Below are 16,130 nucleotides of genomic sequence, written 5' to 3'. Positions count from 1 at the left end.
CTGCCCCACTATCCAGCATAACCCACCACTAAATGCTATCTTATCACCCCTTTCAGCATTCCTAAGGGTCCATTGCCTTCATTTCTAACTCCTCTAGACAACCTTTGCTTCTTTGACCACTGCCTTTGGCCTTGCACCCCCAACTATTTTGATATGTAAACTCTCTCATCCTCAATCCTGTTGGAGAGCTTCACTTTTGTTCACTTTCCCACCCTTGCTCTTCCACTTGCTTAAAAAGTATTATATTTTTAACATTTTTAGTTCTGATAGAAGATCAGAGACATAAAATGTTAATTATGTTACTGACTCAGTCGTTGCTAACACTTCTCATCATATCCCCTGTCTGTGCATGGAAATATAATGCTTTTTTTCATTTTCTTACCATCCCAGGGTCCATAAACCCTTTCCAAGTAATTTCTTTCCACTTTCTGTTCTTTATTCATTGTTTACATTGGCCTCCCACTTCTAATGAAGATTACAATTAATTCCAAATTAAGTGAGTTGGCTGTCTGTGGAAAACCTTTATTTAGTATGCTGTATGGAGCATAGAACATGCCAGGTGAAGCATGCCTAAAAATGTGACAACCCAGTGAAGCTAAGATATAGGAATTCTTACATGTTAAATAGTAGTAACAATATACGATAGACAGACCTAAGTGATACTACAGATTCCAGTCTTCAGCCAATTTGATTCGTTCCATGTACTTTATACCAAATGGTGACTTGGTATACAGTGAAGGCTATGGGTTCTGACCGTGCCTGGCAGTAAGTTTCAAGATTTACTCCAGAACTACTGCTCCCTGAGCCAAGTTACTCCAGTACAGTTACAAGACTGCACCTATTTAACAATATGTAAAATTGCCCAGCTATGTCCTGTCCATAAAAATCGGGATAAACTCACCTTGGTTAATTACCATCCCACTAGTTTACTCTGAGTCATCAGCAACGTAATGAAATATTTCATCTCCAGTACAACGAAATGTAACTTTTGCAGAAATAAACTGCTGACTGCATCATTTAGAATCCACCCCAGCTTCTCAATTCCAGATGTTATTACACCCTTAGTTAAAACATAGACTAAAGAATTGAATTCACTTGAATAAAGAAATGTAGTGAAAGCGACCTGGCCTTTACATCAAATCCATATTCAGCAAATGTAGCATCAAGCTTTAGCAAGTTTGAAATCAGTGGGCATCAGGGAAAGTTTTCCATTGGTTGGTTGTACCTAGCACATAGGGAGATTGTTATGATTGTTGGAGACCAATCATCTCTGAGTACATTGCTGCAGAGGTTCCTCAGGGTAGTACACTTAATTCAACCACCTTTTAGATGCTTTATCATAACCTTCCTTTCATCACAAGATCAGAAATTGAGATGCTTGATAATGTTTGCACAATGTTTTGAGAAGATCTGTCTTTAACAGAGATTTGTCCTATCCTGTTTTTCTTGAAGAGCAGTGTTGTAAATCTGGTGCGGAGGTGTTTGCTTTATGGAAAGCAATGTAAATAGCTTTGGGTTTTTAAAAATTAGACAAAAGAAACATGAGTGGGTGAAGTCAGGTTCACACACACTCGGGGTTTTAGATTTGCTTTTGGTTGTTGAAGTAGGGGTTTTTGGAGTTGAAGCTGCTAGCTACAGCTCTCTTTCTCTCTGTTGTTATGAGCTCCCTTCCGAATAATTCCTGATGCTTACACCAGAATGACTGCAGTGATTCAAGAAAGCAGTTCACCAATACCTGGGAAAGGAATAATGGCCTTGTCAGCAACGTTCACACCCCGTGAAAGAATTTTTGAATAACTTCCAGTCACCTAGAATTTTAAATCCCCACATTGTCTCATTCTATCTGTCCTTTAGGTTCATTGTTGTTCTAGTGAAGCCATACACTCGAGGAACAGTGTGTCATCTTTGATTTTGGTCTTTTACAGCCTTCTGGATTCAGCATTGATGTTAAAAACCTAAAGCCTAACTGCAACTCCCATTTGTTTTCTTTTTCCTTCTAGATTATGGCATTACACTTGTTTTCTTCTTGTTTCCACATTCAGAACACAGTTGTTCACCCTTCTGCTGGTCATACCTCCTATGGAAAGAGCTTTTATTTCTTTACTTGTCCCTTTAGGTCTGTCCCACCAACTCTTTGTCATTCAATCTCTTGCACCTTCCAACCCATGACAGACTTGACTTTCTCTTTTTTGTCTTTACCCATTTCCCCCCCACCCCACCCTATGCTTGCTTTAAAAGCTAGTACCATTCTATCTTATACCAATTCTGATACAAAGGTATTGACCCAAAATATTAACATTTTCTTTCACCATAAATGTTTTCTGACTTCCTGAGAATTTTCAGCATTTTGACTTTTATTTCAGATTTCCAGCATCTTCAATTTTTTGCTTTGCTATTACAAATACACTTTCTTGCCCTGAGAAAATGGGATGGCACTGTAGCTCAGTGGTTAGCACTGCTGCCTCCCAGCACCAGGGACCCTGGTTTGATTCAAGCCTCAGGTGAATGATTGTGTGGAGTTTGCATATTCTCCCCTTGTCTGTGTGGGTTTGCTCCGGGTGCTTTAGTTTCCTCTCACAATCCAAAGGTGTGCAGGTTAGGTGAATTGGCAGTGCTAAATTGCCCATAATGTTCGGGGATGTATAGGTTAGGTGCATGAGTCAGGGGTAAATGTAGGAGAATGGATTTGGGTGGGACTTGTTTCCACACAGTAGGGATTCTAATACAAGATATCCTCACGAGAGACACCTAAAAGTGATTGAGATATGTGTAAAGATATTGTGTGGAGTCATGAAGAGAGACTGGATCAGTTAGAACTATATTAATTGGAGTTGAGAAGAAGGAGCGGAGATCTCATAGAAAGCTATAAAATTCGAACAGGACTAGACAAGATAAACGTAGAGAGGATGTTCCCAATGATTGGGGAGTCCAGAACCAAGGGGAACAGTCTACAAATGTGAGACAGGCTTTTTAGGTCTGAGATGAGGAGAAGTTTCTTTACTCGAATTGTGAGTTCAAAGAGCCAAATGGTCTACTCCTGCTATTTTCTATGTTTCCATTTTATGCATATAGATAAAGAAACAGAGGACTTATTTTGCATTTACTATACTAAAAGGTGTAGTTGTGGCAAATCGCATAACTGCATTTTCAGGGAAGTTAAGTAACCACTGGTCACAGAGGAAGAAAGCAGTGCTATAGAATAGATAGATCCTGTATATTGATTGGGCTAGATAAAGAAGAGTGGGAGATGGATCATTTGCAGCATAAACACTGGGCTTTTACTGGCCTGTGTTTGTTTGTTGGTACTTTGTAAGTTCTTTTGTTTTAATGGATCTGTTTGAATTTCTGATCAACAAAGGTTTAGTTTAACAGAAATAATTGTTTAAATAAAGTAATAAGTGAGCTGCAATAAATATATAATCTATTATATTGCGATTCACTCATTTTTAGATAATTGTAATGCAAGATGGGAAGATTGAAGTCCAGGGAACCTACAAAGACCTCTCTGAACAAAATCCAGATATAGTAAAAGCCTGGAAAAGCCTAACAGCAAAAAGTATGTCTTCTAGGGTAAAATGCATTTAATGTTGTTGTATTACCATCTTTTTACACCTTTTTATATGTTAAAATAACGCTTCTGGTAGGAATTGAAAATGTAGCTTCCAGTTTTGTCCCAAATGTTCAGCTGATAGTCTTTCATCAGACGCCTTTGCTTAAATTTTCTGGCTTGTAGGAAAAGAAGCATTCTGCTATCTACTTCCCCATCCACAAGAATGCCACACAACAATATTACTGAAAATGAAAACATGCAAAGTTGGAGACACTCTTATTACTCAGGAGGTACAAGGCATTAGAAATAATTCTCTGACAGCATGTGACAAGAATTTTTCCCACAGACTGCTGTTGGGATTTCAGCTTTACATGACATATATTTGTAACCTTAATAAAATATTGAGAGTTATAATGTGTAAGTTGAGATGAACACCAATTTAGATGATGTAGCATTTTATGGGGAGAGAAGCTTCAAATTCAGTGAAGCTTTGACAGGCTAAGTGGCAGATGGCATTTACTATGGGAGAATTGAGAGATCATCCACTTTGGAATAGAGAAAGGCAAATATGAATATTCTGTGATGGTATTAGAGACTAGAAATTCATCTGTTATCTCTCAGTGCATATAACTCCTGCCAAGCTTGCACATATTCTTATTCTACCTTTAACATAAAGCCAGGTATCAACAATGTTTCAATGAGGACATAGAAGGGCAGACCTGGAGCAACATCAAGCACGTCTAAAAATGAAGTTGTACATTGGTCAAGCTGCAGGACAAGACAATCTCTGTAATAATCAGCAGGAACAGCACATTCTAGACACAGCTAAGCAATCCTACAGCCAAAAATTGGGTACATGAAGGCCCAATAATTGGGGCTCTAAGACACCTGTTGTGTTTGGTTGAGGGCTGAGACCAGACACCGCACTGTCCCTGTCTTTGCCCACAAGCATCGGATCAAATCAAATCTTTGCCATTTTTGCCATATTTATCTTGAGCAGTGATACATACTTAAATGACTGATGAGAAAAGACATCAGGACCATCTCAATCTTCAATAAGGCGAAAGCAAATATGTAATTGCACATTAAAAAGGCCGTAAGATTTTTCTGTCATTATCGGTCGGTTGTGATGGGGTGATGATCCATCTTACCCCTGCTTGAAGTGATTATTGACATTAAAAAAAACTTAATATGCATCAGTTTGTTTTACGAGAACCAGCCCAGCACACTAGTTTTACCAAAAGCTGTGGGCCAGACCATATATGAAATGTAACTTTGAAGACATGTGCTGCACGACTAGCCATGCTCAATGGGCTGATTGGCGTACTGCTGATCCTGTGTTCCCAGCTACAACACTGGTATCTAAACGACAATGTGGAAAATTGCCGAACTGCGACCTTCCCACACAAATTGGGATGAATCCATTCCAGTCAAATACTATCCTGTCAGTCTGCTCTAAGTTATAGAGTCACACAGCACAAAAAGAGACCTCATCCATGTCAACCAGATTTTCTAGATGAAGTTTTACATACTTTTGGCCTATATCCCTCTATACCTTTCTCATTCATGTACTGGTCCAAATACCTTTTAAATGTTGTAACTGTACCTGCCTCTACCAACTTCATCTGGCAGTTCATTCCACACATGCACCACCCTCTGTGTGAAAAGTTAACCCCTTAGGTCCCTTTTAAATCTTTCCCCTATTACCTTAAATCAATGCCCTCTAGTTTAGAATTCCCCTATTCTAGGGAAAAGACCTTTTGCTGTTCTTTCCCTTTCTTTCTAAATCCCCCACATCCTACACCGTGGTCCAGGACTTCAACTCTGGTCTCTGGCAACTCTGTAAGGTCACCCCTCAATCTTCTACGCTCCAGGGGAATGTCCAGCCTGCCATTATCAACAAATTAATGGAAAGTATTAACAAAAGTATTTTTTTGCTGATTCTTAATATTCCCAGCAATTTTCTGGGAGTTTGGAGACTGTCAGCACCTACTGAGAGTGTACAGGTCACTGCTGTTGTCTTCAAACATAAATAACTTGTGTCTTGCTCCCAAACAAACAATCCAGGCTTTATTCTGATTTGTTTATCATGTATTGCTTCCCTCTGGCACATTTATTGTCATCTCCAGATTTGACTTTGCATTGTTGAGCCACCCTATAAAATTCCAACTAAAACAAAACATCACTTCTGGCATAAAATCCTAACTTGTCTCTAACATGACTTGATTCTCATTCACTCCTCGGGCAAAATCTTGTCCTGTTTCCAGGAGCATGAAGTAAGATGAAGCAAGATCGGCCAGGGAATTTAGTTGTGTGAGAGGCCAAACATTAGGTTCCTAACAAGGGCGGGGAAGTTGAATATTTTTAAGGTAGAGGTAGAAAGATTCATGACGAATAAAGGTGTTGGTCCTATCAAAGGTAAGTGGGAATATGGAGCTGAGGCTGCAATTAGACCAGTCATGACCTTGTTGAATGACAGAGCAGGCTAGAGGGGCCTCCTGTTCATAATTCTTACATTCATATTAAAAAGCTAACTCACAAGATTTGAGTATCCTATCCTGGTTAACATGTGTGATACTATACTGACTATGTATCAGAGGTGTACAGGCAATTGCTGGACTTTGGAATGAATAGTCACTGTTTTGTCCTCATTTGGTCATAGAGACTCATAGTGAGTCATAGAGTCCTACAGCATGGAGGCAGGCTCTTTGGCCCAAACTGGTCCATGCTGACCCCATTTCCCTGCACTTGGCCTATTTCCTATCCATGTATTTGTTCAAATGTCCTTTAAATGTTGTTAATGTACCCACTGGATTCCATGCGATCTAACCTTCCAGAGCAGCCTATCATGTTAGTTGTAAGTGGCATGGAAAATGACCAAGGACAGAACTGGGGGGTATTGGGCACAGTTTAGTTAGAGTTTGATGCAATATTGCATTGCTACGGCCAATAGTGTGTGTGTGCTTTGATTTTTTTGGGTTTTTTTCTATCAGTTATGATTGTGTGAAATTACATTTTATTAAGGTGACCATGAAAAAGATAAGGAAACTGAAGTTGAAATGGAAGATGAAGTTTCAAAAATGGAGAAAAAACCTAATGATAATTTGAGAGGGAAACTGATTCAAGAAGAGGAAAGAGAAGAAGGATCCATTCCCATACAAATCTACTTGAGTTATGCCCGTGCCATTGGCCTTTTCTTTTCATTTTTTATAATTTTCTCTGTGATAACAAAGCAAAGCTTTCTGGTGGCTGTTGATTTTTGGCTCGCTGAATGGTCATCTGCAGGAAACCATTCAGAGACAACGGGAACTCAGGTCTGTTATCAAAAGCTCTTTGTCAAAAAGTTATCTTATAATCTTAACTCTACTGTTAAGTTTAGATTTTTGCCATGTCATTTTACTTAATAACTTTCATTCTTTTGTGTTTTTTTTATGTCCTTAGTATGGAAATAATATGGAAAGTCCCAGTTTGAACCATTTCCTTTATGGATATATTGGATTGACTTTTAGTGGAATCTTATGTGCTTTGTTAAGTTCCCTTGCACATGTTATTTCAGGTCTGTGTATTTTTGATCTGACAATTGAATTTAACAGAAGCTTTGATTTATAAATTAAGCAACTGTGCCCGTTTATTTCTTTTTATGTTCTTGAGAATTGAACTTACTTAAATTGATAAATCAATGTTCATTCAAAGGTCATGTTGGATTCCTTATTTTCTTTTATATTGCAGGTATCCGTGCTTCAAAGTATCTGTTCATAAAAATGCTGCAAAATGTCGCAACTCTTCCATTAAGATTCTTTGAAACCACACCTGTTGGAAGAATTCTAAACAGGTATGTATGAATCTTGAAAAGTTACATTAATTATATAGATCACTTCCAGATAATTATTTTTCTTAAATTACTATTTTGTAGTGTAACAGGTAGTGCACATTACAAAGTTGTAATTATAGAGAAAAGTGAGACTGAAGTGTGTGAATAGCTAACCAGAAATGTAGGCTATGTCAGAACTTAAAATACATAGCCAGAAGCAATTCACTTGGGGGCAATTGCCGTTACTAAGAAAGAACATTATGTAGTTGTTCAGTTCAAGTTCAGCTCTGCTTTTTCACTACAAAATTAACTTTGAGGGTTTTAACTTTTTCTTTTTTATTAAAGGTAGAAATAGTAACCCAAATGAACTGTGTGTCAAAGCTTATGTCTCTTCCTAATTTCTTTGTTATATTCAAAATAAAATGCTCGATCACAATTTGTATAAAAAAATTCTCTCATTTCCAGGGCAACTGTGAAAGTAATCTTTTGCTGAAGCAGTTCATTAATTATCCCACATTTGCATTAAAATGGAAATAGTAGTAGCTTATGACACAGTGCCATGCTGAAGTATTCAAATTAAGAATGTTCAAGAGACCACAGTTGAAGTCCTGGACCACGGTGTAGGATGTGGGGGATTTAGAAAGAAAGGGAAACTAGTCACTTGCAATTAATGGAACACGTAGGTGCACTGCAAAATGTAAATCAAATACACTATGGGATTTTGTTGATGGCTTAATCAGGTATCAGTGCAAAAATTCATTGAATCATTGTTTATTTCCAGGTTTTCATCTGATTTCAAAACCATAGATGATCAAATTCCCTCAAACTTGGAGCGACTCATGTGGCACATTGTTTTGTGTTTAAGTGCCATTGTGATCAATAGTGTTGTGGCTCCATTTTTTCTCCTTCCAGTTATTCCCTTACTTGTTCTCTATTATTTCCTTCAAATGTATTTCAGAGCATCTTCCAGGTAATATTCTTGCAAATATCTTTTACATGGCATGATTAGCAGCATTTGTGTCTGATTTTGTTTCACATTTCTTTTTCTTTTGTTTGGCTATTGTGGACGCAATGATTTTGGTAAGTTGTAAGGAGACTGTTTGAATCAGGAATGTTTTCTTGTTAGAAAAAAGGCTTCTAGTTGACTTAACATTGTATTGCCACTGCTTTTTAGTACTTCATTAATAAGGCACAGGATTTTTGAAGTACGTTATTATGAGTTGGTGACGATCATTGTTCAGCTCTGCAGGACAAGACTAGTTTTTGGCTAGCAAACGTGTGCACAGTAATGTCAATTAAAGTTTATCTGTATTGTATTCATTGAAAACTCATATCGTTTATAAGGTTAATAAATCACATTTAACATGTTCTTTTGGTGCTGTTGCTTATACATGTGAAATTTAAAGGCAGGTCAGTTAATTTTTACATTTAGGAATTTAAGGAATGTTCCCTAAGCTGTGGCTAGACATGTTGAAGTGAATTTTCAATAGTGGTCATGTTTAATTTTGATTTAACTTTGGGCTGCAAACAAACAAAATAATATAAAATGTATTTTAATTTGCAAGGTTTGTGAAGGTTTGTAGCTCAGGTTGAGATTTAGGGTGTAGGTTTGCTCGCTGAGCTGTAGGTTTGATATCTAGACGTTTCATTACCTGGCTAGGTAACATCATCAGTGGCGACCTCCAAGTGAAGCTTCACTTGGAGGTCACCACTGATGATGTTACCTAGCCAGGTAATGAAACGTCTGGATATCAAACCTACAGCTCAGCGAGCAAACCTACACCCTATATTTTAATGTTTTATTGAAGTGTGATCCATCTCGTCAAGTATATAGTTTTTCAGGTAAAGTTAGTTTAGCATTCAAATGAAACAAGTAGATGAATCCAGAAAGAAGTGGTAAGAAAATGTCTGAAAGATGGTGCAAGGAATTTTCCCAGCCCCTCAATAACGTGGGCAATGGTGAGTCAATAGGGGTAATATGGGAACAACAGGAAAAGTGTGATTTTTGACAGCAAGAAAATAAATCCTATATTCCACATAAGGTTTTTAATGGCTAAATGAGATTTTTGGTGTGAGTGGTGAGGGGCCTATTTGCATGCATTAATACCTCATAATTAGCCAAACTCACCTGATTTAGTGCAGATTTCCATTTTCCCAGAGAAACAAGACAATCACAATTTCTAACGTCTAAGTCTGCGTGGATAACTGGCAGCTACAACTTGTTGAGCACTACTTCAGGTATTCAGTTTGGTCAATCTTTGCCAACATTGCAAGGCACACTGTATGGGTATGCCTGGATCCTTTATCCCTGGAGGTTAGCAATGGTCATGCACCAGCCTCACCACATCATGGCACATTTATGACTCTCGTAGTGCATTTCACCACTTCAGTGTTGCAGTTTGAGGCTTACTGATGCCATTCATTACACTGCTGAGGCCAGACCACCTCATAAATTGAAACAAGGTGCATTATCAGAGTCTTAGCTTAATTTCTTAGCATTCACTCACTTTGCACCTACTTGGATGTTCACAGCATACCTGCCTTGCCTTTTTGCACTTTAGGCTTCAGCCAGACCTTAAAGGCTCTCAATACTTCTGCCTTGTCTTGCCTTTTTAGTGCTGACAGAAAATCAGGCAATTAGTCATGTTTCCCAGCAATAGGGTGAACATGATGCTACATGGCACTGTGCTGTGTCAGTGTCACACCTGCAGCATTTGCTAGCAGCTGAGTTCCTCCACAAAATGCATTGAATGGGCTTCAACCAAATGGCCATGTTTCAAAATCTGACTGGAGTAGTCCTCAGCGAAGTCCAGGGGGACCGTCATCAGTCAGGGAGATCCAGCACAGTAGGTCAAGGGTGTTGTCCAATATCAGTCCAGGGTCTTGGACATGTTGAGTTGGTCACTTGGTGTGTTCAGGCTCAGGTTGTCTGTATTATTACAGTCTTGGAGAAAGGGGCCATAGTCAATCTATCTACTTTAATGCAACCAGTAAGGGATTAATGGTTAAGTCAATCTGGGAATTGTATAAAAAGTGAGGACTTGTCAGTCATCACTCAGCCGTTCAGGGTTCCTAATTGTTCACAGTCAGTGGGCTTTGTCAAACCTGGGGGTATGTTCACTTAATGTTAAGGGGGAGTTATCAGGAGTGACTGCTGTGATGGGAAAGTTGAGCAAGTTAAAAGTAGGGATTGAAAGCTGCATGCTGGAATGCAGAGGGGACAATATTGTGAGGGGACAGCTTATCATATAATGATGGGAGATTGTAGAGCATTGGAGGGCCCCAAGTTACTGCAGGAGAGGGAGGAATCATAGACCATCACCGCCATCTTGCACTCAGTTGGGGGGAATGAAGGACAGTGTGTAACAATGTCTGGCATGGCTAAGCTGGGTCTTAGGGTAAAGTGGGAAGATGAAGTGTTAAACAGGAGTTGGTTGGGAGCAGAGGGAGGAGCAAACTGATGATATTGACAGGGAAGGTAAAGCAGAAAGGAATGTGAAGGTTGTCTTTGGGGTCAGCCACTTATATTGACTAATACTCAGTCTGTGAAGTGAACAAGCAGACCATTGGAGTGTAAGTATTGATAGAAACTTGTCCTCACCAAGAGATGGGGTGATGCCAATAGATATCCACTTGGACCAGGAACCACATACAGGACCCCTGGAAGTCTCCTCTTAGGACACTGCAAATAATCTACCTCCGCTCTACCTGCAACCTTCAACCATGTGGAAGCTGAGCCCAGGCCGATGAGCCTGCATCTGGCCAAGACACACACAACATGTCTGGCCCACGGAGCGTGTGATTGTCTTTCAAATTTCCAAACAATGTTTAAGACTTTTTGAAGAGTTTTTTTCTCATGACATCCATATTAGTATGAACCCTTTTCACGATTGCATGAGGGAGCATCAGATGTTGAGAGAGGATACACCAGTAAGCGGTAATTGCAGTTGGGATTAAACAGGATGCTAACAAAGCTCTGGTTCCATAGAAAGGAGTTTTCAAACAAGATTTCCCTCAGTTGACGTGGCTAACGATGCTGCCTGATACAATGCTTCTCACTGGGGTCATGCTGGAACAAACAATCCAAGGATTAAGAGGTACCCTCTTTATGTAACAAACTGCCACAAACCCCTGGACTAGGACAAGCATAGGAACCTCACATTGGTTATCTATCTTATGGCCCTCCATGGCCACATTGATATTGCTTTGCATATATGCTGGGTGGCCAGTTTCTGAGTTAAGTGTCAGCTCTGACTCTCGTCATTGCATAAGTGTTCCGAGGTCCGGACTGGAGTTTGGATACAGAGTGAAACCTTTACTTTGAAAATCTTGGAATAGTAACGTGCCCAAATTTACCTGTTCATTATATCAAGTTGGTCTCCCTTGCACTTTAAAAGAGAATGAGAAAATATCATTGGTTTGTGGACCGCCCGCTTTTTAGCGCAGGGTTTAGTGTGTTGTGTGAAGAAGTCTGAATTTAATCCCTTTTCTAGTTTCAAAATATGAAATTGACCTTGTTAACAAACCAGTAGACCCAAGTAATACACTGCTTGTGCCATAAAATAATATGAATGAGCATTCAGGTGAGATTCAGAATGTTGTTGTTTAAAGTAGCTTTGTAAAATGCACAGAAAGGGGATATGGCTAAAATATTGTCATTGTACTAGCAAGATTCAGTGCTGAGACCAATGACATTGAAAGATCAAAAATGTCAAATATCAGTGCCCTGATATTTCCTAAAAAAAACACCCATCTGGAAGCTTGTTAGATGTTGCATTATATTTGATACTGGTCTTTCATCCCTTGAAACACGTCTTCAAGCCAGACTGATAGTCACACAGAATGAATCTCTTCTAACTGTAAGAGGGTGAAATTGGTCTATGCCAGTGGTGTGAGACATGCATGGAAAAAGTTGAGAGCCCTTTCAAAACATACCCGTTTTCTTTTTTATTTACTGTATAATTTGCCTGATTTTCTTGCCATTAAAAAGGGTTCCTAATTCACTACAATTGCACTTCATGACACTGATTGCAGGCCAACCAATTAAATGTGCTATATTAGGTGCATTTAGATGCAGTGACTATTCTGATACTATTCCAGCACAGTAGAGAAGAAGCTTAACTCTGCATGTAGCTATGTTCTTGGAGAGTTCGGTGATGCTAAGGTTTTCACTTACAGAAAGTCATTTTTGAAAATGGTTTATTTTCTTTTAGAATTTGTTTAAAATATTATCAAGTTCTTTGCTCTTGATTCTAGAAATTTTTTTGTAATTTTGATAATCTGCTTTGCCAGGGGTAAATTTGTTCAAGTTTAGGAAAAGAAATTATGTATTTTTAAAAAATGTGTCAAATTGCTCTCAATATGAACAGTATCTGGAGAGATGATTTTTCTGGCACATCTGCTTTTGTTGTGGTTCTGTTCGCCGAGCTGGGAATTTGTCTTGCAAACGTTTCGTCCCCTGTCTAGGTGACATCCTCAGTGGTTGGGAGCCTCCTGTGAAGCGCTTCTGTGATGTTTCCTCCGGTATTTATAGTGGCCTGTCTCTGCCGCTTCCGGTTGTCAGTTCGAGCTGTCCGCTGTAGTGGCCGGTATATTGGGTCCAGGTTGATGTGTTGTTGATAGAGTCTGTGGATGAGTGCCATGTCTCTAGGAATTCCCTGGCTGTTCTCTGTTTGGCTTGCCCTATAATGGTAGTGTTGTCCCAGTCGAATTCATGTGGCTTGTCGTCTGTGTGTGTGACCAGCTATCCTTAGTAGCCACACACACAAACGACAAGCAACATGAATTCGACTAGGACAACACTACCATTATAGGGCAAGCCAAACAGTGAACAGCCACGGAATTCCTAGAGGCATGGCACTCATCCACAGACTCTATCAACAAACACATCGACCTGGACCCAATATACCGGCTACTACAGTGGACAGCTTGAACTGACAACCGGAAGTGGCAGAGACTGGCCACTATAAATGCCGGAGGAAACAGCATAGAAGCGCTTCACAGGAGGCTCCCAAGCACTGAGGATGTCACCTAGACAGGGGACGAAACATTTGCAAGACAAATTCCCAGCTCGGCGAACAGAACCACAACAACGAGCACCCGAGCTACAAATCTTCTCCCAAACTTTGAACATCTGCTTTTCTTTTGAAATTTGGCAGAACCTTCAAAGTCTTTTATTAGATTATAATGCAATTGTTTAGACTGATTCAGCACGAAGAATGTACATGCAATTAAATGTAAGGTGCAAAGGCTGTAATATTTGTAAAAAGGGTGTTAATCATATACTTAATCATTATAGGGAACTTCAGCGGTTGGACAGCATCACTAAATCACCTGTGTTTGCACATTTTTCGGAGACCCTTGGAGGTCTGACAACTATCAGGGCATATAGACATGAAGACAGTTTTTTCCAACAAATTCTTAACAAGATTGACTATAACACCATTGCTTATTTATATCTGAACACAGTGAACAGGTGGCTGGGAATACGACTGGTTAGTCTTCAAATGAATCATTTTTTAAATTATTGAGATGCTATTAACTTTGAGTTAACCTTGTATAAGATCTATATTGATTTATTCAAATGATATTTGAAAACATTTTATTAGAAGACCAAGATGAAATTTTAAAATTTAGTCCCAAAAGACTCAAATTAACATCATTAAGCTGCTTGATTCCTGGATGAGCAAGTATATAATTCCACTGTTAATTTCATTTTTCAGGATTTCATTGGAACAAGTATTGTCTTTGCTTCAGCACTCTGCTCATTATTGACAGCAACATTGGGCTACCTGCAAGCTGGACTCGTAGGCCTAGCTATTTTATATGCCTTAAAGGTACAAAAGATAAAGCTAATTATAATCTTGGATGGTAGTATGTTTACAAAAGTATTGCTGCCAGTTTCGCTGAATCCTTGTGGCACAGAAGTAGGCCATTTAGTCCATTCTACTTGCATCAGCTCTTCGACTGAGCAGCGTATTTCTTGCCTTTACCCTCTCTTCTCCCTGTAACTCTGCACATTCTTTATGTGCATTTAACTGTCTTTTTACTCTTTGAAAGCCACTACTTTTAAAGTTAAAAATCACACAACACCAGGTTTAATTGGAAGCACTAGCTTTTGGAGCGCTGCTCCTTCATCAGGTGGTTGTGGGCAGCGCTCCGAAAGCTAGTGCTTCCAATTAAACCTGTTGGACTATAACCTGCTGTTGTGTGATTTTTAACTTTGTACACTCCAGTCCAACATTGGAATCTCCAAATCATGATTATTTTTAAAAGTCTGATCTAAGAATTTCAGTTAATTTATGACAGCACCAAGAGAAGACATTTGGAATTTCAGGCATTGTCTTGCTTTTAAAAGAAAAATTACATGTAATGCAAATGGAAGATGCTGGAAATATAATACAAAACATTCTAAATCTACTCCAAGATCAAGCAGGCATGTGGGGAGAGAAAGTTAGAATAAATGTTTCAGGTTGATGATAGGTAATTGACCTGAAACATACTTTAGAGATGGCAAGAAGGACAGTCAATTTTGTCATCTTGATATCTCAAGAATTAAATGCTGGACATGATGGTCCTTGAGTGAGCTTCTTGACTCACCACCAAATGAGGGTCTTAAGTGATCAATTAACAACCAGTTAAGGACCACTTGACTACTTCAGCACCTCAACTTGCCATTGGCCTAGAGGCAGGAAAAGTTGGCGGTCTCAGAATTGCACCAGTCTGAGACCAGTGAAGAAGTGGGGCAAGGTGGGAAGGACTTTAGCCATGACCCCATCCCATGAGGCCGAAAAGTACTTTCTACTGAACCAAAAGTCGGGGCCTCTGCTTATGATCACTGGAACCTTGAGGCTGCTGGCCTTTGTCAGCTTCTAGTAAGGTGGGACTTCAGTATTGAGGCTTGTGATTTGCCAAGAAGCTCCCCAGTCAACTTTTAGGAGGTTAATTGGCACTTGATCTAACAAGCTTTTTCATTGATGGAAGCAGGGAGTCAGTCACTCTTGAAGAGGCCATGTCCCACGCTTAGTGCACAGAGTAATAGCTCAAAGTCTCTGTTTCTATTTCCATGCATACTACTTGTGTATTTCCAGCACTTCAACTTCTGTTTTTAAATCTCCCACAATTTGGATTCAGCTATATAAACCTCCAAAAGCTATTTCTCTTCTTATCTTTGCTGTGTAGAATTATTTTCAGCTGCAAGAAAGTTATAACATGGGTTTTAATCTTAAGGACAGACAAAAATATCAGACACTGAATAATCAGTCTCATTGGTAGAATTGTTGGAAATGGAGCATTTCTTGAATACCTTCAAGCTTTCAGTTTGCTGTACAAACTTCTATAGAAGCAAGACCATTTTTAACACATTTAGTTGCATAAGTAATTTTCTTTGAAAAGCCCTTCTCCTACTAGAACAGTAATTTCATAGAATTAGTGATATATGGCATAGGAACAGACCCTTCAATTCAACTTGTCCATGCCGACTAGATATTCTAAATAAATCTAGTTCCATTTGCCAGTATTTGGCCCATATTTCTCTAAACCTTCCTATTCATATACCCGTCCAGGTGCCTTGTAAATGTTGTAATTGTACCAGCTTTCATTACTTCTGGCAACTCAGTTCATACATGCACCAGTCTCTGCATGAAAAGCTTGCCCCTAAGGTCCCTTTTAAATCTTCCCCCATTTCACCTTAAACCTTTGCCCTTTAGTTTTCAACTCCCCCATCCCAGGGAAAAGACCTTGTCTGTTTACCCTATCCATGTCCCTCAT

The 16,130-nt window shown here is 39.2% G+C and overlaps 1 protein-coding gene across 7 annotated transcripts in view; it reads left to right on the top strand.

Moving 5' to 3' along the window:
• Positions 1-16,130, top strand: part of LOC140477463 (ATP-binding cassette sub-family C member 9-like) — a 154,399-nt gene that overhangs the window by 108,657 nt on the left and 29,612 nt on the right. For all 7 annotated transcript variants that reach the window (XR_011960740.1, XM_072571401.1, XM_072571399.1 and 4 more), the window contains exons 19-25: positions 3,451-3,556; positions 6,575-6,864; positions 6,992-7,106; positions 7,280-7,382; positions 8,143-8,331; positions 13,660-13,855; positions 14,084-14,197. Coding sequence is in view for 6 of the 7 variants with exons in the window: in XM_072571401.1 (XP_072427502.1) it covers positions 3,451-3,556; positions 6,575-6,864; positions 6,992-7,106; positions 7,280-7,382; positions 8,143-8,331; positions 13,660-13,855; positions 14,084-14,197 (1,113 nt within the window). In the remaining variant the exon portion in view is untranslated. The remainder of the gene's footprint in view (positions 1-3,450; positions 3,557-6,574; positions 6,865-6,991; positions 7,107-7,279; positions 7,383-8,142; positions 8,332-13,659; positions 13,856-14,083; positions 14,198-16,130) is intronic.

This window comes from Chiloscyllium punctatum, chromosome 5, assembly GCF_047496795.1.
Source record: "Chiloscyllium punctatum isolate Juve2018m chromosome 5, sChiPun1.3, whole genome shotgun sequence".
NCBI classification, from domain to species: Eukaryota; Metazoa; Chordata; class Chondrichthyes; order Orectolobiformes; family Hemiscylliidae; genus Chiloscyllium; species Chiloscyllium punctatum.
Note: the sequence above shows the minus strand (reverse complement) of the source record. Positions and strands in the feature narration are given on the sequence as shown.